At 37.3% G+C, this 23,240-nt stretch overlaps 1 protein-coding gene across 2 annotated transcripts in view; it reads left to right on the forward strand.

The window, feature by feature from the left end:
* The first annotated feature begins 226 nt into the window (after window positions 1-226).
* Window positions 227-23,240, forward strand: part of sema3e (sema domain, immunoglobulin domain (Ig), short basic domain, secreted, (semaphorin) 3E) — a 43,251-nt gene continuing 20,237 nt past the window's right edge. For both annotated transcript variants that reach the window (XM_084409680.1, XM_084409681.1), the window contains exons 1-4: window positions 227-742; window positions 17,493-17,653; window positions 18,584-18,643; window positions 18,790-18,909. In XM_084409680.1, coding sequence (XP_084265806.1) covers window positions 637-742; window positions 17,493-17,653; window positions 18,584-18,643; window positions 18,790-18,909 — 447 coding nt within the window. In that variant the 5' untranslated portion in view covers window positions 227-636. The remainder of the gene's footprint in view (window positions 743-17,492; window positions 17,654-18,583; window positions 18,644-18,789; window positions 18,910-23,240) is intronic.

Raw genomic sequence — 23,240 nt, forward strand, 5'->3', positions numbered from 1 at the left:
AACATGTCCTCTGAGATGAGAACAGAAGTACATCATAAATAGAGGATAGCACAAGGGTGGAACCAACAGAGTGAGAGAGAAACAGAAGGAGAGAGTGAAAGAGAAGAGGTGGGGGTGGATGTGAGTGGAGCGGAGTGTTTGGCTGTTGTCCATATGTGCGGCAGGGGAGTTGAAGCAGTCAGGAAGGGAGAGAGGGCTGGCACGTGGAAGGGCAGTATTTCACAGAGCCGAGAGAGAGAGAGAGAAAGAAGAGGCTTCTTCTCATTAGAGGAGGAGGAGGTGGAGGCTCTCCAAGATCAGCGTGCTTGATGTCTGACACACTCATACTCACACACATAGGGCTATGAGTTTGAGGAATCCATCGGCTGTGGTAAGAGTGACAGGAACAGTCAGCCAGGATTGAGTCACAGCCTTGCACTCGGTTTAGACACTTTTCTTCACACTGGAATCCACAGAAGCATCTCAAAGCCACACTCACACACCCTAAACATCAATGAAGTGAGTTTCATCACAATTCTCTGATGACAGCTTACTAGTTTTCTTCTTTAACCGGCAATTCAGTCTGTCAGCGGATGGAGGCTGCTCGTGGTGGATCATAAGGAGTCAGAGTGAGACTTTTAAGAGGAGTGTGTGAGGATGGCATGGGGTGTGTGGACCTTCATGCTTTGCATGACACTATGGATCAGCTCGGCAACTCAATCAGCAAAGAGTGTGTATCCAAGATTACGACTATCTCACAAAGGTAAGGCAACAGGTGTGTGTGTGTGTGTGTGTGTGTGTGTGTGTGTGTGTGTGTGTGTGTGTGTGTGTGAGAGTGTGTGAGAGTGTGTGTTTGTGTGTGTGTGTGTGCAGTGCTTGCACATGAAGTTCACTTAAATGAAATCTGAAACTAATTATTGGTCATAATTTTAGACAAATGTTTTTAGATGAACATCCAAATAGAGCTCTTACTTTTTACAGGTTAGTTCATGTTGAACTTTGGACTAATTTACCATTTTCCCCCACATTTAAAATGTACAATTGCCATAAAGAAATAGCTACATTTATTTGAAACTTTTTTATATATATATTATAAATAAATGCATACAATTTATTATAAATTATGTATAAATATTATACTTATTTTAATTATTACACCACACTTATGAACCGTAATTCATAACTATTTTACATTTTGGATAATTGGTCATGGATTTATATGATTTCCTACAATCTCATTCAATCTCATTTGCACAGTTTCTTTCGTACAATCTTCTTTCCCCACTGATAGGTTTAGGGGTGAACCTTCATGCTTAGTTTTTCTTCTGAAAATCTCGATTAAAATCGTGCAAATTCATACAAATTTGCCACCAATTTGCCAAAACGTAATATATAATACCTTAAAATAATAAATTGATTTCTCATGAGAACAGTTTTTATTATTTTCTCTTTTTTTTCTTTTATTAAGTCTAATGCACAGTGGATTATGGACATGTAGATTATTTGGATAAAGTCACTTGCACTGCCTTTAATACATCTGGAGTCTCTTTTATTTGTTTTTCCTCACCGTTATGGTGGTTGAGCTTCTACAATGTGGTTTTCTGTCACCTTAAGCGGTTCAGTGAAGGAATGTCAACTGTTCTTTTTACTATGCTGGTCTCGAATTGGCATGTTTACAATGAAATCCAGAGATAAATAGGGGCATCCTTTTGTAGATGAATATCCTAGCCCGAAGCAAATTGTCCATTCCTCTCTCAGTCTTGCTCTTTGAGCAAAATGCTGTGGAAACTGTGTCATATAAAAATCCACACCCCAGCGTTGGTCATGGTTGAGAGTCCATGTGGAATTTCAGTTTGCGGTAAATCAAACCAATTCCGTCTAAGCTAACTGTAAAATCATGGAAACAACACTTTTCCTTTGACACCTTTTCCTTTGAGAAAGTCACTGACAGTTTTTAGACCTTTTAGAGGTGTGTCTGAGTGGCTTTTCTTATCAGATTTGTCATAATATTATTTTGACTGTCATATTCAGTGAGTTGTGTGCGTAGCTTCTGGCAAACTCAAGCAAATTGTGATTGACGTGTGGCGAAGAAACCGGCAGGCTCCAGAGGCAAATGTCCCCAGGCAAAGATAAAATTTGGAATTTCTTTCCCAATCCTCTTATAGCCTCTCATTCTCCCTGTGCCTTGTTTTCTTTTCTTCTTCTTCTTTTTTTTTTTTTTTGGTTTGATTTAAATGTTGATTTGATAGAAAAAATAGAGAAACTGTTTACATTATAGAGCTATTTCTACCTGATCTGACCTGAAATCACTTTCATTATAGTCAGGTTGATATAGTTTATATAAATATATTTAAAGGGATAGTTCACCCCAAAATTCTGTCATCATTTACTCAACCTTAAGTTGTTCTAAACCTGTATGAATTTCTTTCTTCTGCTGGACACAAAAAAGATATTTTGAAGAATGTCGGTGACTAAAAAAAAAAAGGAAAAAAAGAAAAAAAGAAAAAAAAGTCAATGGGGACAATCAGCTGTTTGGTTACTGACATTCTTCAAAATATCTTTTGATCAGCAGAAAAAAGAAATTCATAAAGGTTTGGAACAACTTGAGGATGACTAAATGATGATAATTTTTGGGTGAACTACCCTTCAAGTATATTTTAAGATTGTTCATTCTTGTGTTTTCTGTCATTCTTTTGGTGTGCTCTGCGTGTCTAGACTGATAAAGAAGCTTTTTTTTCTTGTATCCTATCATTATGGAATGAAAAACATGTATCAACTTTAAAATTTGAATAAAACGAAGACCTCAGAGGTATTCAAGGCATTTTTTTAGACCTTGGAGGCATTCACAGGAGGTTGATTTCTGGTTAAACCCATTGGGTTTCTCTTCCTAAATTTTTAAGATCTGGAATCAAAACCAGGAGTTGATTTAATTTAATCCTGGCCTAATCTGTCAGCATGTTATGTGCTGATCTTTTTTGCCTATACCAGAAACAGTGCTTGTCCAACTAATCTGTCAGTTATGTGCTAAGTGAGATCTTTTTTTCCCTACCAGAAACGGTGCTTGTCCAATTTATTAGACCCTTAATTTAATAATTGAACAAAATATAATCTGAGCCACAGTTTTTTTTTAGTCCACAGAGCCTAAATAGGTAATAGATGTTGGTAAATAACAAGAAGAGTAACAAAGTACAGCAAACTATTTGCGCTACAAACATGTGTACTTATAATCATGACAAAACATTAAAATAATAAGAAATACCAGTTTTGCAATAGCAAGCAAAATAAGCTCTTTTCTGTCACTTTAATCTCTATTGTCAACGGTTGCTAATACCACAAAGTTACGTGGTATTGTCATTGTTACGATGGCACATTTTTCAAAGGTAGTGCTTGTGGACTTGTGAATTTTCCTAGTCAGGCATTGCTTGTAGCAACCAGTGTTTGTGTGCTTGGGTAAACATATTTGACATGCTTATTCATTTCCATAGAGCTTGAGTTTGTCTCCTCTGTGGATTTTCTGAATGCTCCTTTGTTTCCGACTTGACTAGAACATGTGGTCCTGGATGTTACATTTGAGTTTGATGCACTGAAAAGCTACAAAGCTGCAAAGTGCTCATTTTCTTAAATACATTTTCAGTTGTGTAGGCAGGAAAGTTTCAGTGGGATTTTCTTCAAGCTTCTAAATGTATTTTGGTAAGCATATTAACCCTCGTTTAGGGCTTGACACTAATAAAATAACACAATTTGAAGACTGAATTGATTATATTCCTGTGATTTCCAGAGTTGTGTGAAGCTAACCAAGTGGAAAATACAGTCCAAATGGGAATTACAAATTCAAATTTGTTTAAGCACACAGTTTTAAACTGCTGCTCTGCATGCTATCATTTGGTTAGGCTTTGCTTAAAGAAATGAAAAATAACTACAGCAAATGCTAATTACATGTAAAGGAAGCTTATTTCAAAATAAACGTACATTCATCGCCTTGAAATGTTTTGGCTTCATTGTCTAACAGCTGAATCATCAACACGTTCAACTGGTTTGTAGGTGTTTGGGTGGAATCGTGTAGGTGGGTGCACATATTTGATATTTATTTTTAAGTGGCTTTTATGGTGTAAGGAGGGTAAAACATCTAAAGTGAGAGTTAAGGGACTGCTGTTGAAATTGGCGTAATTAGTAGGAGCTGCAACTTGGCACTGTTGTTTGTTTATGAGGGAAAAATTTCAGACATGAAAATTGCCAACCGCATTTCTTAAGCAACATCCCAACTGTGCATTCTGAGCCTGACAGGCATCTTGATAATATGCAGGTATTTTTGAGAGTATCGAATAGCGAGGCTGAATTATTTAGTGGTGCGACTGTACATCCTTCACTACCGCAGGGTCCAAGGGGCAACATGCTGAGCACATGATCTGCAAGAGTTGTATATTTATTCGAGAGTGAATTCAGTTTCAATCTACTCTAAACATTATTTCAAAACACTTCCAACTGGTTTTGGAGTGTCCGACCCCAGTTTGGGGTGATGTCACGCTGTTAAGACAGAGTTTGAGTTTCGTGCATTAACTTGTATAAATAAACCTTGCTGGTTTCAGAATGGTATTACTGAACAGTTACCCCTTGCAAAATTTCAACAAGGAGCCCCCCAAAAGCTCTCCAGAGCTTTTAGCCCTTGTCCCAGCTACTTATAAAGAGTGTCAGTTTCTTATCCTGAATCTATAGCCATTCAAACATACAAATCCCCATGGACCTCCAGTTAGTCCCAGCTATCATCACGTAAATGGATGTTCGTGAACGTTTTATGAGGTTTGTTGAAACAATCCAAACATATAACATGGTTACCCCCTACATCAATATGAATGTGAGAAAAGAGACATATTTTGAGCTCTCTGACACTTCAGTACAGTCAAATAGGTAGCATACTTTAGTTTCGCCTTGTTATATGGTCTATAATAACAAGCTATAGTAGCTTTTCCATCGTCAGTCAGTCATCAAATGACTAATCACAGTTTGAGCACTATAAATCGGTTTTTCATCACCCTTCACTGGAGAACATTATCTTTAAGTTTTGAATTCAGCCTTGGGATTTGTTTTACAGAGCTTTTGGCTCTTAGTGAGGAAGACCAAGGTCTGTGTTTAATTTTTATATTCTTTTTTAAATTGACAGTATAACAGCCCATTAGCCAGCTCATGTTGCATTTAGGCTTGGATCATAATCACTAACGTGCTGCTCGAGTCTCTGCTGTAATTTTAAACCTACCTCAGTGCAACAAATCTCATCTATGTTTCAGATGACTTTAAAAGAGTTTACCAAGGGTTATTTTCTTTTCGTTGAATAGAGGCATTTCAGTCCCCCACAGACTTTTTTTAACATTTAGATGTAATATTTTACCATTACACATTATTTCATGTGAATGTTTTCATTCTGACCATGACATTACAGTCATGGCCAGAAGTTTTGGTAGTGGTATAAATTTTGTTTCTCGCAAAGTTCGCTGATTCAGTATTTGTAGATTATATTTCTACATGTTTCTATGGTATACTAGAAAACAAGCATTTCATAAGTTTTAAAGGCTTTTATTGGCATTCACATTCAATGTATGCAAAGAGACAATATTTACGGTCTTGACCCTTCTTCTTCATAACCTCTGCAACTCGCTCTGGCATGCTGGATATCAACTTCTGGGCCAAATCCTGACTGATGGTGATCCATTCTTGCCCTATTAATGCTTGGAGTTGATCACAATTTGTGGACTTGAGGATTGACCACAGGTTCTTAATGGGATTAACATACAGGGAGTTTCCTGGCCATGGATCCAAAATTTTAATGCAATGATCTCTGAGCCACTTCATTATCACTTTTGCCTTGTGACATGGTGCTCAATCATACTAGAAAATGCACGGATCATTACCAAATTGCTCCTGGACCATGAGCAGAAGTTGCTCTTGCAGAACGTTTTGATACCATTCTTTATTCATGGTAGTGTTTTTGGGCAAAACTGTGAGAGAGCCCACTCCCTTGGATGAACAGCAACCCCACACATGGATGCTTCACTGTTGGCATGACACAGAACTCATGGTAGGGTTCACCTTTTCTCCGGACAATCGATTTTCGAGATGTCTCAAACAGTTGGAAGGGGGCTTCATCAGATAAAATAACTTTGCAGCAGTCTTTTGCTGTCCGATCTTTGTACTTCCTGCAGAATTTCAGTCTGTCCTTTGGGTTTTTCTTGGAGAGAAGTCGCTTCTTTGCTGCCCTTTTCACCATGCCATTGTCCAAAAGTCTTTGCCTCACTGTGTGTGCAGATTCACTCACACCCACCCGCTACCAATATTGAGCAAGCTTTGCACTGATGAAGACATGATTCCATAGCAGACTCCTCAGGAAGAGATGGTCCTGGTGCTTGCTGGACACTCTGGGATGTCCTGAAGCCTTCTTCACTGCAGTTCAAGTTCTCTCCTTGAATTTCTTGATGATCCAGTAAATGGTTCTTTCAGGTGCAATATTCTTTGCAGCGATTTCCATGTGAGGCTTGTCTTTCTTTGGAGGTATCCATTCCTAACACAAGAAAACAATGATGGGAAGTACTTCTTCCCTTCTTTTATAGCAATCATTCTGCTCTTATAATCCAGTCAGAATGATTACTGAATGATAGTACTCATTCACATTTTGATGTGCTCATGATATGATTAGCGAAATGATAGGTAATTTTGTGCCAGGGCCAAAAACATTGAAATTTGGGTTTTTGTGATTAGTTAATTTTTTTGGACAATGATGCTTTCTGCAATTATTTAAAACAAATGCATGTGATGCACAATAATCTAGAAACAACATGAATCAGGCATGCAGCAAACCACATTTAAAGGGATAGTTCACCCAAATCTGAAAATTCTAGCATTCACTCACCTTCATGTCGTTCCAAAACTGAATGGCTTTCTTTCTATAACACAGAAAGACATTTTGAGTAGCATTAGGGTCAAAACAACATTGGGCCTTATTCAAAAAGGCCATAGAATAAAGTAATGCAGGTTTGGAACAACGTTAGAGTCAGTAAATGATGACAGCTTTTTTAATGTATCTCCCCAAATAGAACACTTTAAATCATTTTCTCTACTTCTAGTCCCCATTACCATCATTTTATTTATAGGGAATGGTAATGGATCTCTAGAAGATCTGACGTAAAGCATTTGAATCTTTTTATTTTTTGGTAGATGATGGAAATATAATGGTAACATGTAAGTGCATATTTATAGGACATATTTGCATTTGAGTAAGTGTGATCTGATTTTGATTTGGATCAAATGCATTAGAATGAAAGTGTAAATTCAATACTGCTAAAAAAAATATGCCATCTGAAACTATGCAAAATTCTATGCAGTGTGAAACATTTAACTCCAGCTGTAATGACCATGTCATTCTAAAGAACAAGTTTAGCTTTGAGTCCACAGCACATGAAAGGAGAAGGACTTATACAAGCAAACCTCCTGTTGTTTCATCACCCAGTCCATGTCTCCAGATAGTGCTGCATGTGATTAGCCAGCCCGCAGGTCATTGCGTAATTAATGATGTTCTTGGGAGAGTTTGTTCCTACTTTGGTCTGTTCCTGCCTCTTCCTACCTCTCACTGTGTTTCCCCTGACAGTCCCGAAAGGTCTGTTTACACAATAAACCCATAATTTCCTTTGAAATAAGGCATCTGAAAGGTCGTCATGGAGACGGGTTCTTCAGAGACAGCAAGACGGGAAGGAAGAAATCCTGTTTTTTAATAAACTTCACAGTCAGTATAATCAGCACAGGACAGCAGACCCACAATCGGCCCCCTAAAACAAGGGTTTCCTTGACTTACAGTGGCTTCAATGAATGCACATTGTTCTCTGGTCAATAAAAGATCTCCAAGGTCAGGTAATTCACAATGTATCCATCAATCAGCTTGTTTCTACATCAAACAACCCGAACAACCGCTTCCAATAAAACAATAGCCTGACATTTCATAAAAGATCCAAGCATTGAAGGATAGCGGTCTATGTGATGTCCTATTTGATTTACTTGTACTCCAGTGAAGGCAGTTTATGGTTTTCTTTTAGATGTTCTCTGTCCTCTACCTTCAGCTAATGATCTTTGCATTGATTCATTTGCTTTGTGTCCATGTGGCATTCATTTTAGAGGTGACATCATGCACAGACAGTTTACACAACACAATGGATTTGTAAAGATTCGTGTATTTTTCTCTCATCTTGGAGAGATTTCAAACTAACCATTGGGTCGATATGGTTTAATACTTCTGAACTTTGGTAGAAAATGGTTTGAATCATTTTTTTGATACCCAGTATTTCTCTACAGACTTGTCTCTTGAGGTATTCGTGGCAGTTCTTGTGGGAGGATGTTTGAGTAGCTAATCGTCTTATACTTGTAAGTGAATAATGATGTGACATTACTCTAGAGATGTAGTTATTCACGTTTAATCTACTCTGACTGACAGTCCAGGAATTATGATGCATAAATGTCAAGGTTTATTGTTAGTTAAATAAGTGAGTAGTAAATTGCTCTTACAACGTATTTCTCTTTCATACTGTTCAAGGCTCCGTCAAGGTAAAATATGAGAAAAATGTTTTATGAACTCAAATCTTTGGCATATTTCCATCCCATCGGCTTTGGGTGTTGAAAGGCTGTTTTTTTTCCATGAAGTGAGTGTGCGATAGGCCTTACTTTATCCAACACTTGTGTTTTGAGACTTTTTCATCCCTTAAACGTGAGCAGTTATTCCAGGTGGGAGGAAATTATAGGGAATAAAACCATGGAAATCCCCTCAGTCCGTTTTCAAAGGATACCACTTAAAATGTGTTTTTATTTCTGTACATGCCAAGACATTGAACTGAAATAATATCTTTATTCAACATTCAGACGTTTGAGGTTGAAAGGTGAAAAAGCTCATAAATATAATATGATGAGTTGGGAGTTTCCTGTAAAATGCTGAGAGGGGTTTGTTATAATCACATATAAGAACCAAGGCTGATTCACCTAGTAGATTTTCTAAATTATTATTATTTGTAAGTTTTTATTTTTTTATTTTTTTATTTTTATTTTTTTTATGTGTGTTCAAAATGTCCTAAAATTAAACCTTGTAAAAGGTAATAATAATACAAGCATGATACTATTGAGCATGTATACTGCATGGACAGCAAATGTTCCCTGAACACAGTTGCCCTTCAAGAAATGTCCAGTTCCACAAAGTTGAGTTCATGTTTTTATAAATGGCTCTTTTTTTGGCAAACATGAATGCAGTATGAGGAATTAATTTAAACTAACAGAATGCTATTGAAATCAATCAGTCACCACAAAATAACACATGATGAGCAATATATATATAGCAATGCTTCCATGAGTCTCGAAACTCATGCAATCCACAGCATGTTCCATCAGCAGGACCTGACCTCTGTCTCTCTAGCTCCACCTCCTGAATGATTGACACTTTTTGTGTTTGTACATTTGGTAATTTGCCATGTATCTACACATTGTGTCCTAGCAGGTAGCTACTGTGAAATTGGCAGTAGCATGTTGTTTCAGTCAGCGCTGATGTTTGAAATCAAAATACCTGTCTGTCTCTGTTAACTTGATTGATAGGTCAGAAAGACCTTGGCCCATGAAAGGGGGAGCAGACCCCCCCCCCCCCCCCCCCCCCCACACACACACACACACACACACACACACACACACCACCCCATCACACCACACATACAGTACACACACATGTTACACATGGGTTACAGTTTTTTTTTTTTTTTTTTTACAGAGCTAATGTTTGATATCACACTCAATCCCCCCAAAATTCAGATTCTTAGCATAACTGAAAGCTTCTGCACAAGGGTATGTCAGTTTGGCTGCTCGCTCATGTTTCGCCCCAAGCATCACTGAGAATGTTTATGGAAATAGTCTTTATCTAAGTTCTCCCCATCTCATATCTTCACCCTTAACTGAGTGTTGCATCTAAATGTGGAGTCTCTTTCAAATGAATGTACCACTGTTGCTTTAAATGCTTTGGTAAATGCTTTAATCTCGACCTACTTGCTATAAAACACAGACAAAACACTTATTTGCAATGTGCCGTATCTCTAAAGAGCCATTGTTTCATCATAGAGATGAACTGAGACTATGGAATTATCTTGGATATTTTCCATAATATAATAACTGATAAAAAGTCTAGATGTAATGCTATATTTGTGAACAAATAAACACATTTTGTGAGAAGACGTATGTAAAATAAATCTAAATTTGTACCTGCAGTTTTTGGTCAATATGTTGTGTCATTGGAATGAAACGTTATCTATAAAGTTATATATAATTGTGTGTGTGCGCATTTATATATATGCTTGCTTCACTCCTATTTCCTCGTGCTTTTATGTTTTCAGTCTCCTGTAGAGTTTGTTGAGGGAGGGGCAGGTTGATGTTAGACAGCTTCACTTCCTCTGTACTGGTTCATTGATGTATGACAGCTGCAATTTAGAATAGGTTGAAAGTACAAATAACATGAGTCAGAGCAAATCATACATACATAATACACAATGCAGTCAGAACCCTTTTAATGTTATTTGAGGCCCCAGTTTGCACCACCTCTACAAGGCCACACCGAAATGTGGCCCCAGATCAGGGACATCTCCCTGCCAGCCCGCCCACAAGAAGCAAACCCCTCTGGGCTTCATATCTAAACCAAAAACCTTCGCCATTCCAGATCAGAAGAGACAAATGTTTACCAAGCTGTCGAGTTTTTTTCAGGGAGAAATATTTCAAGGGTGGTGTATTGGATTATGTTCTGGCTGCAAACATTTAGGTTTGTATGCTTCTGTCTCAATATGGTCTTGTATAGTATAATATGTATAATATACATTCGGTACAAATGGGGAAACACAACAATTACGGCCATTTACTTTTTTGTAAATTTTAGATTTTTTTTGTGATTATTTCCGTGATAATTAAGCACATTTCCACATTTTTATTATTGTAATTTAATAATGCTAATATGGATGTGTATATATAATAATTTTGAGGGGGGGATCTACATTATCATTGTTTTGTATTTATATAATTTTATTTTATTTGATGTGAGCTAGGGAATTTAAACTACAGTTCAACATGTATGGATTTATTGTAATAAAGGGAAGTGTTTGGATTTCTCATTGATTTTGTTGATTTTTTTTTTATTTTATTACTTTAATTTGTACGCTGTAAATATTGAGTGCACTAATTCCATTATACAGAGCTGTACTTGTGAATAATATGTAGCCTAACCCAGACATGCAGTCTGTCTGGAAGAAGGTGAAGATCATATTCCCAAATACAGGATAACCCTTACGATAATTACTAGGGTTAACAGGTTAACACAGTCAATATGCTGTGTTAGAGGACAGAGTCTCTCTTAAACAAAGTCTCTCAGTCTTCTCTGCTCAGAATCAGATCTTTTATAGTAATTAGTTTTGGCTTACTGCCTCTTCTAAAGTTTTGTTGATTGAAATAAAATGGACTACTGTTCATACAAACAAGCTTACTTTATACTACAGTGAGAAAAATATGATTTATGAAAAGTTCATCCATCTGGAGGTCTACATAATGACCTTTCCAGTTAGACAAAAGATGGAGAACTCACAGTGACAGATGAAAGAAGGAAGCTCTTTTTGTTTCCAGGATGAAAGCACTTCCCTATCGCTGATAGCCGATAGTCCCTCAGCAAAGGGAGTAGACGTGCACATCCGCAATCAGCCTATCAGCTCTCTTTAAATCTGGAATCTTCAGCCCTCTTTAGGGAGAACCGTCACTTCCTTAGACCTGCTCACCCCGGCTAAGGTTCAGATGCCTGAGGCAGAGGAAACAGGTCTTTAGTTTAGCTTACGGGGAAATGCAGCCTGTTCAGCACATGGGAATATGGATTAGAGAGGGTTTGGGTCATTTCCCTTTCAATAACCGCTTTTTCAATTTTATTAGCTGACAGGTCTGAGAATGGGATTGACAATGTTTCCTGAAATGCAGTCAGTTCCTGTCTTAAAAGCATAGGGGCACCTATTAAAATGTACTTTTACTTACAATCTGAAATTCTGAATGGATAAATATGTTGCCTGTCGAAAACATATAAACAAACATTATTGTTTAACAATTAGTTATTTTACTTAAATGTGATTGGCCGATCAAGACAGATCCCTTGAACAGCCAATCAGAATCTTTTCGAGACCTCGGGCATTTAAACTGGTAGATGACATAACTACAGCGCGCTTTTATTATGAACAGAATGTTATCATGGATTGGTGTGGACACTATATAGTTAATGTTATAGATATCTTTATAGTTATCGTTATTGGTGTGAACGGGCCTTTATTTGGTCTTTTTTGCTCCATCAACAAAAACGGTTCCAAATAAAGTCAAAGCTTTGTGTGTCCTGAATGAACAGTTTTTTAATGAATTGGTTGCATGAATAATTCAATGACTCACTTAAAAGGACAGTCACTTGTTTTGTTCCTGAAGTAATCTGTGTTTTGAACTAATTGGTTGAGTGAAGGTTTCATACTCACTCATAAAGAAAAAATCAATTGTCATCATCTAAAGCCAAAACTCCAATCTTAGAAGAAAATGTTCTGTGTAGAACCTTGATTTTTATATACGTTCATCAGCTGGAAATCAGTGATTCCAATGATACCGTTCTTCTGTTATCATAATAGCTGTGGTGTGGTCATCACTATTCTCATATAATCAGAATAATCATTAAAACTATATGGTTATTGTCCTCGGTGTGAATTGCACGTAATAGGCAATATTGTGTCTAAAATGCTAAGTTACTCAGTATCATAACCACATTTGCTCATATTGAGTATATTAGGAGTACATTACTCATGTTTTTAATTTATAATACCAGTTGAATGGTTCTCTTTTCACCTGATTTCCTCCCCTACGCCTCCACTGAAGAGTCTAATAGTACGACCCTTGCCCGGTCAAGGGTACTGAGTTAGTAATGGTGAGGGGTTAAAATTCTCGTTGCCTCTGGGGGCATTCAGGATTATTATTTTTGGCCTGTGTTGGGACATTTGCTGTTTGTTCAAGATACAAGGTCTCTTTATAAACATTATGATGCCTTATGGCTTTTCATTGTGGTTCCCACTAATAAGTGCAATATATTAAATAAATATTTAAAAGAATGGACGATCCCTCCCCGTGAAACATCACTTAGAGGGCCCAGTAAAATCATGAGCTAAGTCTGGTTTTATTTATTTCTTTTATCTTTCTCGTTTATCTTCATGAAGAAGAGGCCAAACGCATAGATTTAGAATGAGAAAGAAGCTCATAATCAAATCGAATGAAAGAGGCCTAGTGGAATTCATTTCAATGAACATAAATAAAATAAAACGACAGGTCACATAAACATCAATAGGGCAGTGACCTTGAATTAATAAGAGTATATACAGTGTATATAGATATACTAATGCTTCACTCTGCTGTTTTGCAGATGCAATGGAGTCTAAAAGTCAGGAATAATTTCCAGTTCCCTAACTGGAAATTATTCCTGACTTTTAGACCCCACTGTATCTGCAAAACCACAGGGTGAAGTATTAGATTGACTTTCAAATGAACTCGAAAACTGTGGGTGTTAGTGTTTTTTTGTTTATATGTATATCCCAAGGCATTTCTATTAACTGAAAGACTCATAAACCTAATTAAAGACACATTGAACGTCTTTCAGAAGAGCTGTTCTCAGACACTAAAATTTGATCAAAGTCTGCCACTTTAAATGTCTGTTTTTGACCTTGTCTGTCTCTTTCCACTTTCTTGTCTGTTTATATCTCTCGCTATCATTTCAGTAATCCAGTTTTATCCCTTATCTGTCTGTCTGGTTCCTTTATCTTCTTTTCATACATACTTTTGCCCTTCAACTTTCTAAGTGGCTCTTTTAAAGAATTAGTATATGCAAAATTGAGAATGGACTCCCCCTCTTCTTTCTTCTGTGGAACACAAAAGGAGAAATGTTGGTGAAATGTAATTACAATGGAGGCTGAAGTTTTTAAGCTTCTAAAATGATACAAAAAGCAGTGCATATGACTCAAACTGTATACTCTTCTGAAGTGATATTATAGCTTTGTGTGATGAAAACCGTAAAATTGAAATCATCATTCAATGGTGATCTTCCCTTCCAGTGAGCTACAGTATTAACTACTTCAATTTCAGTATGTTTCATAATGGCTTCATGATTCTTTTATTGTGCTTTTTGGAGATGACAGCCTTAGTCCTTGAATGCTTTCATTATATTAAAAAGAGTGGGCAAGATCTTCCCGAAAAATACACATTTTATGAAAGCAAGAATGTTATAGGGGTTTGGAAATTACATTTAAAACGAGTAAACAATGGTAGAATGAATCATTTTCTGCTGAATTGTTCCTTTTAATATATTTATCTTTAAAAAAACAAAACGATTTATTTATTTATTAATTTATTTATTGTCAATGTGTCATTGTACTCAACCAGCATCCAATGGTATATGTGTGTGTGTATCGATGGATCTGCCTGCATCTGCATGTGTGTTGGGAGGCTGCCATTTTGCAGTTTAAAGCAACCAGAGAGCATTTAAAATGAAAAACACATTTTGTCATTGGGTGTGTATGACTGGAGGGCCAACTCACACACGCTGAATAAATCAGAAGGTCAAGACCATTACGAGGGCAACTCCCTATGGAGCAACCCAACACACACGCAAACGCACTCAGAAAATCTGTCATAAGTCATTGACACTGCATACTTTGATTAATCATATAATCCAATTTCTCTCATATCACGATTCACTGAAGCAGTGCATCTTTGTCTAATTTTGGTCATATATGTGGTCTGTTTAATCCTGTTCCAGCTGCCTGACTTCACTCTGTGGTGAAAAGAAATGCATCATAGCCGAGAGATAGGAGTCATGCGCTGTAGTTCAAATTTAAAGGGGTCATATAATGTCATTTTTGTACAAGCTAATATGATTCTTTAGGGTCTAAATTAAAAGTTTGTAATATACTTTAATTAAAAATTCTCATTAGTATTGTAAGAAAACACTAATTTTACCTGGTCAAAAACAGCTCTGTTTTCAGCACGCCGTTTAAGTGCATGTGTCTTTAAATGATAATGAGCTTTGCTCACCCCGCCCCTCTGTTCTGTGCGTACAACGTTTCTAACACAATAACACAATAACCATAACGCGTTGTTTATTATAAACATGGGATTATGAATTATATTGAGAACGTCATACATAGAAAACATGCCGTAATGTACCCTGAGTGTAAACCGCATTCATCGTGAAGCGTGCAGCAAGCGATTTGCAAAGATTAATATAAAGATTAATATAAAGGTTAATAAAACGTTACACTCACTCACTTCTTCTTCTGGAGGTGCAGCAGGAACACGAATAGTTGGTACCGATCCTTTTTTCAGGAGCAGCTTCTTAGTAAAACCAGCTTTACTGACCCTCGTTTGTAAAGCAGTCTGGTGAAATGATTCGCGCAAACATGAAAGCATTGACGTTGATCGTGGGGAATATTCCCTTTGAAAACAAACTCAGCCACTGCGTCTTCAGCGGTTCGGATTTAGGAACATCAGCATGACTGCTGTGTTCGTTATTACACCCAAGAACACCACAATCGCTTAGACGCCATTCTACTCAGTGCTCCAGCTATCAGCAATGAACGCGCCGGCTGGCGCGGGCTATGATTGACAGCTCGCTCACGAGGGCGGGTCTGTGTTGAAACACTGCTGTCACTCAACCATTGTGGGAGGGGCGTCGATTTTGTGACGTCACAAAATCGAACAGCTTGATTCAGGAGAGGGGGAAACATATAAGAAGATAAAAAAAAAACCCACTGGATGGATTTTTATTATTTTATGATGGTTGTGTACAGGCACTGCCAACAGACATTTCAGTACAATCAACTTGTAAAAGTGCATGTACCATTATATGACCCCTTTAAGGGGCAGAAAGTTGCACGATTCTGGATAAATTGAGAATTGACTTTTCATTTTTTTTTAACTGGGGATCACGATTCTCCCATGATTCTGAATAGACAACTAAAGAAAATAACGTACTTTTATTAGAGGTTCTGACAAAATGTTAATTGCTGCAGTCTAGTTAAAAATTTTTTTTATAATTTGAATGAATGAATGATTCAATGACTCGCTCATAAAGACTTAACTTGTTTGATTACTGAATGAATCCGTTTTTTAAAGAATCTCTTGAATGAATGATTCAATGACAAATCAATATCAACTGTCACTTGTCGCCACCTACTGGTGTAATTCTGTAATTAATACAGTCTTTATTTGAAGTGCCAAGTTACTTTCAAAAGGTGATTTACTCTATTTTGAATACTACCATAGACACCATTGTTTATATCCGAACTATAAACTTTTATCCCAGTACCTCTGTGATAATAAGAATTATTGTAACACAGAAATATTGATACTGTGTGTTTGAAAAGACTGTTTGTGAGGCTGTTTCATACATGACAACTGCTCTCTCTTGGTCAGAACCATAGACTGTAAAAAAGGTCAGAACGCAGATCTGAATGTTCACTCTGATAATACTTGTCAAAAAGTTTATTAGTCATAGAGCCGAATCGCTGTCATTTAGGAATAAGATTGCATGGGTGCTTGAATCGAGATCGAGATCACAATCTTTTAACGATTAATCGTGCAGCTCTAAAATAAATTAATACTTTTATTCAAGGAGGACAAATTGGTAAAAAATTATGGTAGAGAAAGACGTTTATAATTTTATAAAAAATTATTTTAAATAAGAACAGTTCCTTTGATTCATCCGAATCCTTAAAAAAGGTATTGTGGTTTCCACAAAATATTAAGCAGCACAACTGTTTTCAACACTGATAATAATAAAACATGTTTCTTGAGCACCAAATCAGCATATTAGAATGATTTCTGAAGGATCATGTGACTCTGAAGACTGGAGTAATGATGCTGAAAATTCAGCTTTGTCATAACAGGAATAAATTACTTATTTAAATGTATTAAAATAGAAAGCAGTTATTTGAAAATGTAATAGTATTTTACAATTTTGATGTTTTATTGTATTTTTAATCAAATAAATTCAGCCTTGGTGAGCATAAGAGACTTTTTTCAAAAACATTTAAACATCTTACCCGACCCCAAACTTTTAAACGGTAGTGTACATCCTCTTATAGATACTGAAAACCCTCAAATCATTCAGGCTGGTTTGTGAACTGGATCAACCAATTCATTGAAAATAATGAATTTACAAAATGGCCTGTGAGCTGGGGCAAGTGTCTCAATTGTTAGTGAATAACAAATACCTTTTTCTCACACAAAACAATCTGCCTCTTGGATTCTTGTGCACATGGTGCTTTTATTGTGCTTTTTTGTCCGTTTTGAGGAAATGATGGCAGAACTAAATCAGCTTCACCAATAAATTCCAAAGTATTAAATTGTTTGGAGCAATTGGATGGTGTGGCAAATCATGTGGACTTTCTAATTGTTTGTGTTTTTAGATTTATGGGAGTTGAACAGGACGTGGCTGTTCCAGGCCGGAGAGGGGCGTCTGCCACACTACAGTATGCTACTGGATGAGACCCAGGAAAGGCTAATCGTCGGTGGAAAAGACATCCTGTACTCTCTAAATCTGGAGCGCATCACTGCCCCTCACAAAGAGGTACATGCATTTACAATGTTCTTAGGATTTGGGCAATATGTCTGTCCAGCATTGTCATCTGTGTGTGTTGTGGTACAGTATATCAGCTCATTTGGCTCTTGAGTGTAAGTTGTGCAAGTCATTTTACGTCTGTTTTAAATAAGTCTCAGCATAACTACACACATACTTATTAAATAAATAAAATCAGCACTCATACAAATAGAACCCATAGATGGATTGCAACCATCTGCTCCCCTTCAATTCATGGACATTCACAAATCCTTGTGCTCGTTGTTGCACTGAAACTGTTAATTATAGTTGAATATATTTGCACTTATTTTCATGGATGCAGCATCACGTAAAAAGCATGACATTTTTGGTTTTCAACCGATATGTCATTTGCTGAAATGTAAAGTCAGCTTTACTGAGATAAAGTAAATAGTATACAGCTGATCATGTGATCCCAGTATGGCAGCCATCATGAGGATGGACCATATGCATATATTTTTATGAGTCTTCATGTCATGTAATTTTTATATATATATATATATATATATATATATATATATATATATATATATATATATATATATATATATATATATATACCTGTATATATATATATATATTTAGTGGACTTGGAAAAATCTGTTTTAGAATTATAATAAAGCCAGGATTATAATTAGCCGGTTGTAACGAGTAATACTTCAACTGTAGTGGACTTGGAATTTACGAAATTGACGCTTTATCCAAAACGACATTTTATCAGTTCATGCGTTCCCTGGGAATCAAACCCATGACCCTGTAATGAAGGAATAAAGAAAGTTTAAACTTGTATTTTTCATGCAACCACAGGTCAAAAATATATGTGACAGTATTTAGTCAAGTAGAGCAAGAGCATTTCTGTGCCAGAACATTACCAGAACCAATCTGCCTGTCTCTCTGTTTTAGATTCACTGGGCGAGCTCTGAGGAGCAGGTGGGGGATTGTTTAATGCAGGGCAGAGAGAAGGTAAATCTGTTATACATCCTGTATATGTGATACAGTGGTATCCTGTTACAATGTTTGATGAAATGTGTTAAAAAACATTCTTAAAGCTCCTTTTCTTTTCTTTTCCTCTCTTTATATTTATCTTTCTTTTTGTTCCTCTTTCTTAGCCGGAGTGTGCAAATTACATTAAGCTGGTGCAGCATTATAACAGCACCCACCTGTTAGCATGTGGAACTGGAGCCTTCAGCCCAGTGTGTGCCTATATCAGAGTGGGTCAGGGAACACAGGTACATCTTATATACTATTTTTTTGTTTTTCAAAGACAGAAGGTGAACAAACACAATACCATTGACATGTTTTGAAACCATAATATGAGTCACAGTTGTTGACGACAAAGTTTCAGAGATGCCTCAGTGACCACAGCGTCTTTAAAGGATTTTATTGTATCGGAAGCAGACTGAGGTCGCTGAAAATGCTCCGGTGTCGCTTTGTCCTTCTGTCCACTTTCTGACTTATATTCCAGAAAAATTGCTTTGAGGAGTTCCTGTTTGTCTTCTGAGGAATGTGTTGTAGTGACTCACAGATGAATTGTGTCCAGTGTTGTGCTGTTGTTTGTCACCAGAGACTGTACTGGAAACTACCCCTGTAGTCTGCAACTGTCACTCTTACTGTTTTCTGCACATGGTGGAGTCCTGCAGAGACTTCTGCGATAATTGAAACCAGTCAGAGTGGTAACAAGTTAAAGCATTTAACATCTCAAGACACTAAAACATTGGTCTTGTTTGAGATCTGAAATCTTTGATTGTAAAAAGATCCAGATGCTGTGCGTCACCGTGAATTTTTAGGAGCACATTTCTGTTAGGAGGGCTGTTTAATAACACGATGGCTGGTTTTCAGCTTGCTTGAAATTCACAGTTTGCAGTTGGAAGGAAAGAAATACTTAAACGCATATGGAATTGTATTATCATTTAAGGAATGTTAAAAATCTGGTGGTTTAGAGAGGCAGAGAATAAAGAATGTGACCTACATTTTCACTGCTGTGTGTGTAACGGAGGGCAGCTCGTAAGAGCAATGAGGTAAACCTCACTCCCCTGATCTCAAGAGGCGCACTAGCAACTGTCGTTAGTGACTGAGGTCATTAGCGTCCTTATTAGCGTCGGTTTGAGTCTTGCTCGAAACGGGGCAAATAGGACCCGAAGGGGTTATATTGGTGTCGTGACCCGGATGGGAGTGAGGTTTAGGGGGTTGAGTGTAACAGAGGCCAGCTAGTAAGAGTTGTGCAAGTAAACGTCACTCCCCTGATCTCAAGAGGCGCACTAGCAACTGTCGTTAGAGACTGAGGTCATTAGCGTCCTTATTAGCGTCGGTTTGAGTCTTGCTCGAAACGGGGCAAATAGGACCGAAGGGGTTATATTGGTGTCGTGACCCGGATGGGAGTGAGGTTTAGGGGGTTGAGTGTAACGGAGGCCAGCTAGTAAGAGTTGTGCAAGTAAACGTCACTCCCCTGATCTCAAGAGGCGCATTAGCGACTGACGGTAAAGACTGCGGTCTTTAACGTCCTTGTTAATGCACCCACCTCCCAGGCTGGAGATGCCAGTTCGAGTCCCCCTCGGAGCGGGGCAAGTAGGGACCGGAGGGGTTACATGCGGAAAAGTTCAAGGTTCATGAGGCTAATCTGTTAATATTAATACAACAATATCGTTATAATATTGTTCATTTGTACTTTGTTGACTTTTTAACAACATTCAGCCCCAAACTAAATTACATGAACTCTTGGATGTGCAGTTCAACCAGAGAGGTTCACAGCTACTTGCATGCCAACAAACTGGGAACTATTGTAAGCAGGCGGTATACAGCAGGTGGAAAACCAAAGGGTGTAGCAAATACTATTCCTCATTCACAACGCAGAATGTTCACAAGAGGCGGTACCAAAGATGACGCATCCCAAGCAACCGAACCACCCTCTTTTTATTCTCCTAAAACAGGCACTAATAGGTTCACAGATTTGCATTACACTGGCCAATCGCAACGAGGGTTAAGCCTCACCCTGCTACACTCATACAGTAAAAGTAATACTAAAATAACACTGATCCAAAGATCCTTAATTTAATAAAATATCTTATTCAACCTTTCAAACTTTAAGGCAATACAAAATATTTTCATTAGCATCTTCATTTGTTTGCGGAGGTTTTACATTTGTTGATGGCTGTTAAACTTTGTCATTGCGAAAAAACATTTAGTGCATCTAATCTGTCTTTCTATTGGCTGTATATAAAAATCAACGCTTATTTAGGCTATACACTACGTTTATTTGTATACACTTTTTACATCCTATTTTTGTATGCTAAACATTCACATGCTGACATTTTGCTCATGCAAGTGTTGTGGGTTTGAGTCTTGATCACATGCCCCCTTTTTCTCTCTCTTCCCAAAAATTTCCTGTCATTATCTCCATACCTCCACTATCTCTCTAATGAGGCAAAATCCTATCAATACTTATGTAAAAGTGACAGAAAGTACTTGTCAGCGCTTTGTTTCTGAAGCGACTTTAACACTCCAGAGAGACAGACAGAGTTTGTTTTAGTGCGTGTGATGGGAAGTTTTATCATTCTCACTCTGTTAAAATCTCCAACCAAACATTCAGACAAGCAAAAACAAACATCTTCATCCTCCCAGGAGAGCCCCAGTCAAATTACGGAGCGGCTAATCACAGAGAAGTGAGGTTTATTTGAAGGAACAGGCTAAAGAAAAGAACAAAACGATACGTTTATTTGAAGGAAACTGAGAATCTGGATTCTTTCCTGTGCCACATTGTGGCAGTCAGCCTTCAAACTTTCTTTCCCTCTACTTCTCAATCTTTGGAGGGTTTCAGGACAGAGAATTCTGGGGCTATGTAAAATCAATTTTTTTTTCCAAATTCCATTTTATTTTATTTTATTTTTTATACAAATTCCATTTTTTCCGTTGTAATTTTTCTGGATTCTGTTTTTTACCATTTAGATTTTTCTGGACTTACATTTAGTTATAGTAATAGTAATAGTAATAATTTAGTAATCAAAAAAGCATGTCCAATTAATTAAAATCATGAAATGTACACAATTTAACATCAATTTATTTAAAGTTTAACACAAATTAAACTTTTAGGGCCATATGAAATGCATTTGATTTTGATTTTTTCTAATTTTGTTTTATTTTTCTTAAATTCCATTTTTTTCTGGATTTTAATAAAAAAAAATCATGTCTAATTCATCAGATTTAAAAAAACGTGGTCTTTTGAAATGAAATTTTGTTTTTTATTTTTGCTGGATTTATGATTAATACAAATCTATTATAAAAACAGTGGTAATCAAATGAAGGCATAAAACAGTAAGTGTCATTTAATCTTTTAAGGTGTAAACAAATGAAACTATTATTAATACTACTTCTATTTTTGGCAGACAAAGTGCTAAACAACAGATGTTTACTGCTAAAATTAAAACCTGGAAGAAAATTTGAGATTTATTCCTTAAAAAATAAAGTTGTAATTAATTGTATTATTATTATTACTGTGAAAAGTACATTCTACTGTACATTAGTAATAGGCCTATATTTCTGTCACAATTTCTTAATTAAACCGAACTTGTATTTTGACAGGTTGTCATTACTCATGGAGACCTTTGAGTTTCTGTGTGAAATGCACATGAAGTGACTCTCAGAGCAGCTCTGCAGATGTCAATTGTCCTCATATATAAAGAGATGGCAGACATCGAATACACCATGAGCCACTGTGCTGTATGCAGTAGATGAAACCATGCAATTCATTCACACAGAGATACTCAGAACATACAGACTTCAAATAGTCTTTTTTGGTTTAATATTCACAGACTAGTCCATATCGTGATTTAATTAGGTGTCCAACCCTACTTTTGATGTATTCATCCATGACGTTTTTAATGACTGGATTTAGTTCCATCCACGTTTTCCACATCACGTAAATCATAGGTCCCTAGAATTCCCGCTTTTTATCCCAACCAGGTTCAGAGATCAGAACTCATGGCTGGGAATAGTAGTTCTGGCTCCCTGACCCTCCGGCAGAGGTGAAGGAGAGAGCCACGGGCGTTGTGGGAGCTACAGGCTGGAGATCAGAGAGGGTTTAATTAGAGGAGACAGTCTTCAGCGGGGTGCCTGATAACTCCAGCATTGAGCTGCAGGCCGCCAGCACACGCCTCAGTCTGGAACATCTACACCCTAAACACTTAATGAGATGCATACGTGGCACATATGCATCTGTGATCATAAAAGATGGGCTTTGCATTCATATATACACACTACGACGAAGATGGATACAGATACCTGCACAATTATACACACACTCGGCCCTGGAGCGCTGGGATGACATGATGCAGATGTAGCTGATGACAGGAAAGACTGATAAAGCTACAGAGACACAGACCAGAAGCGTAGAGAGAGCGGGTGAGAGGACCGTGCACACGTACATGCAGGCGAACGCCCCTGCACACATTCCTTCCCTAACATCAGGATTCTAAGCACCGTTTCGGCCCTTTGCGCCCATATGCACATCACCTGACACATCACAGCACACAGTTTCCTCTCACCATCTTTCTTTCACCAAAACCTT

The sequence above is a fragment of the Rutilus rutilus genome (genome assembly GCF_951802725.1).
Source record: "Rutilus rutilus genome assembly, chromosome: 5".
NCBI lineage: Eukaryota > Metazoa > Chordata > Actinopteri > Cypriniformes > Leuciscidae > Rutilus > Rutilus rutilus.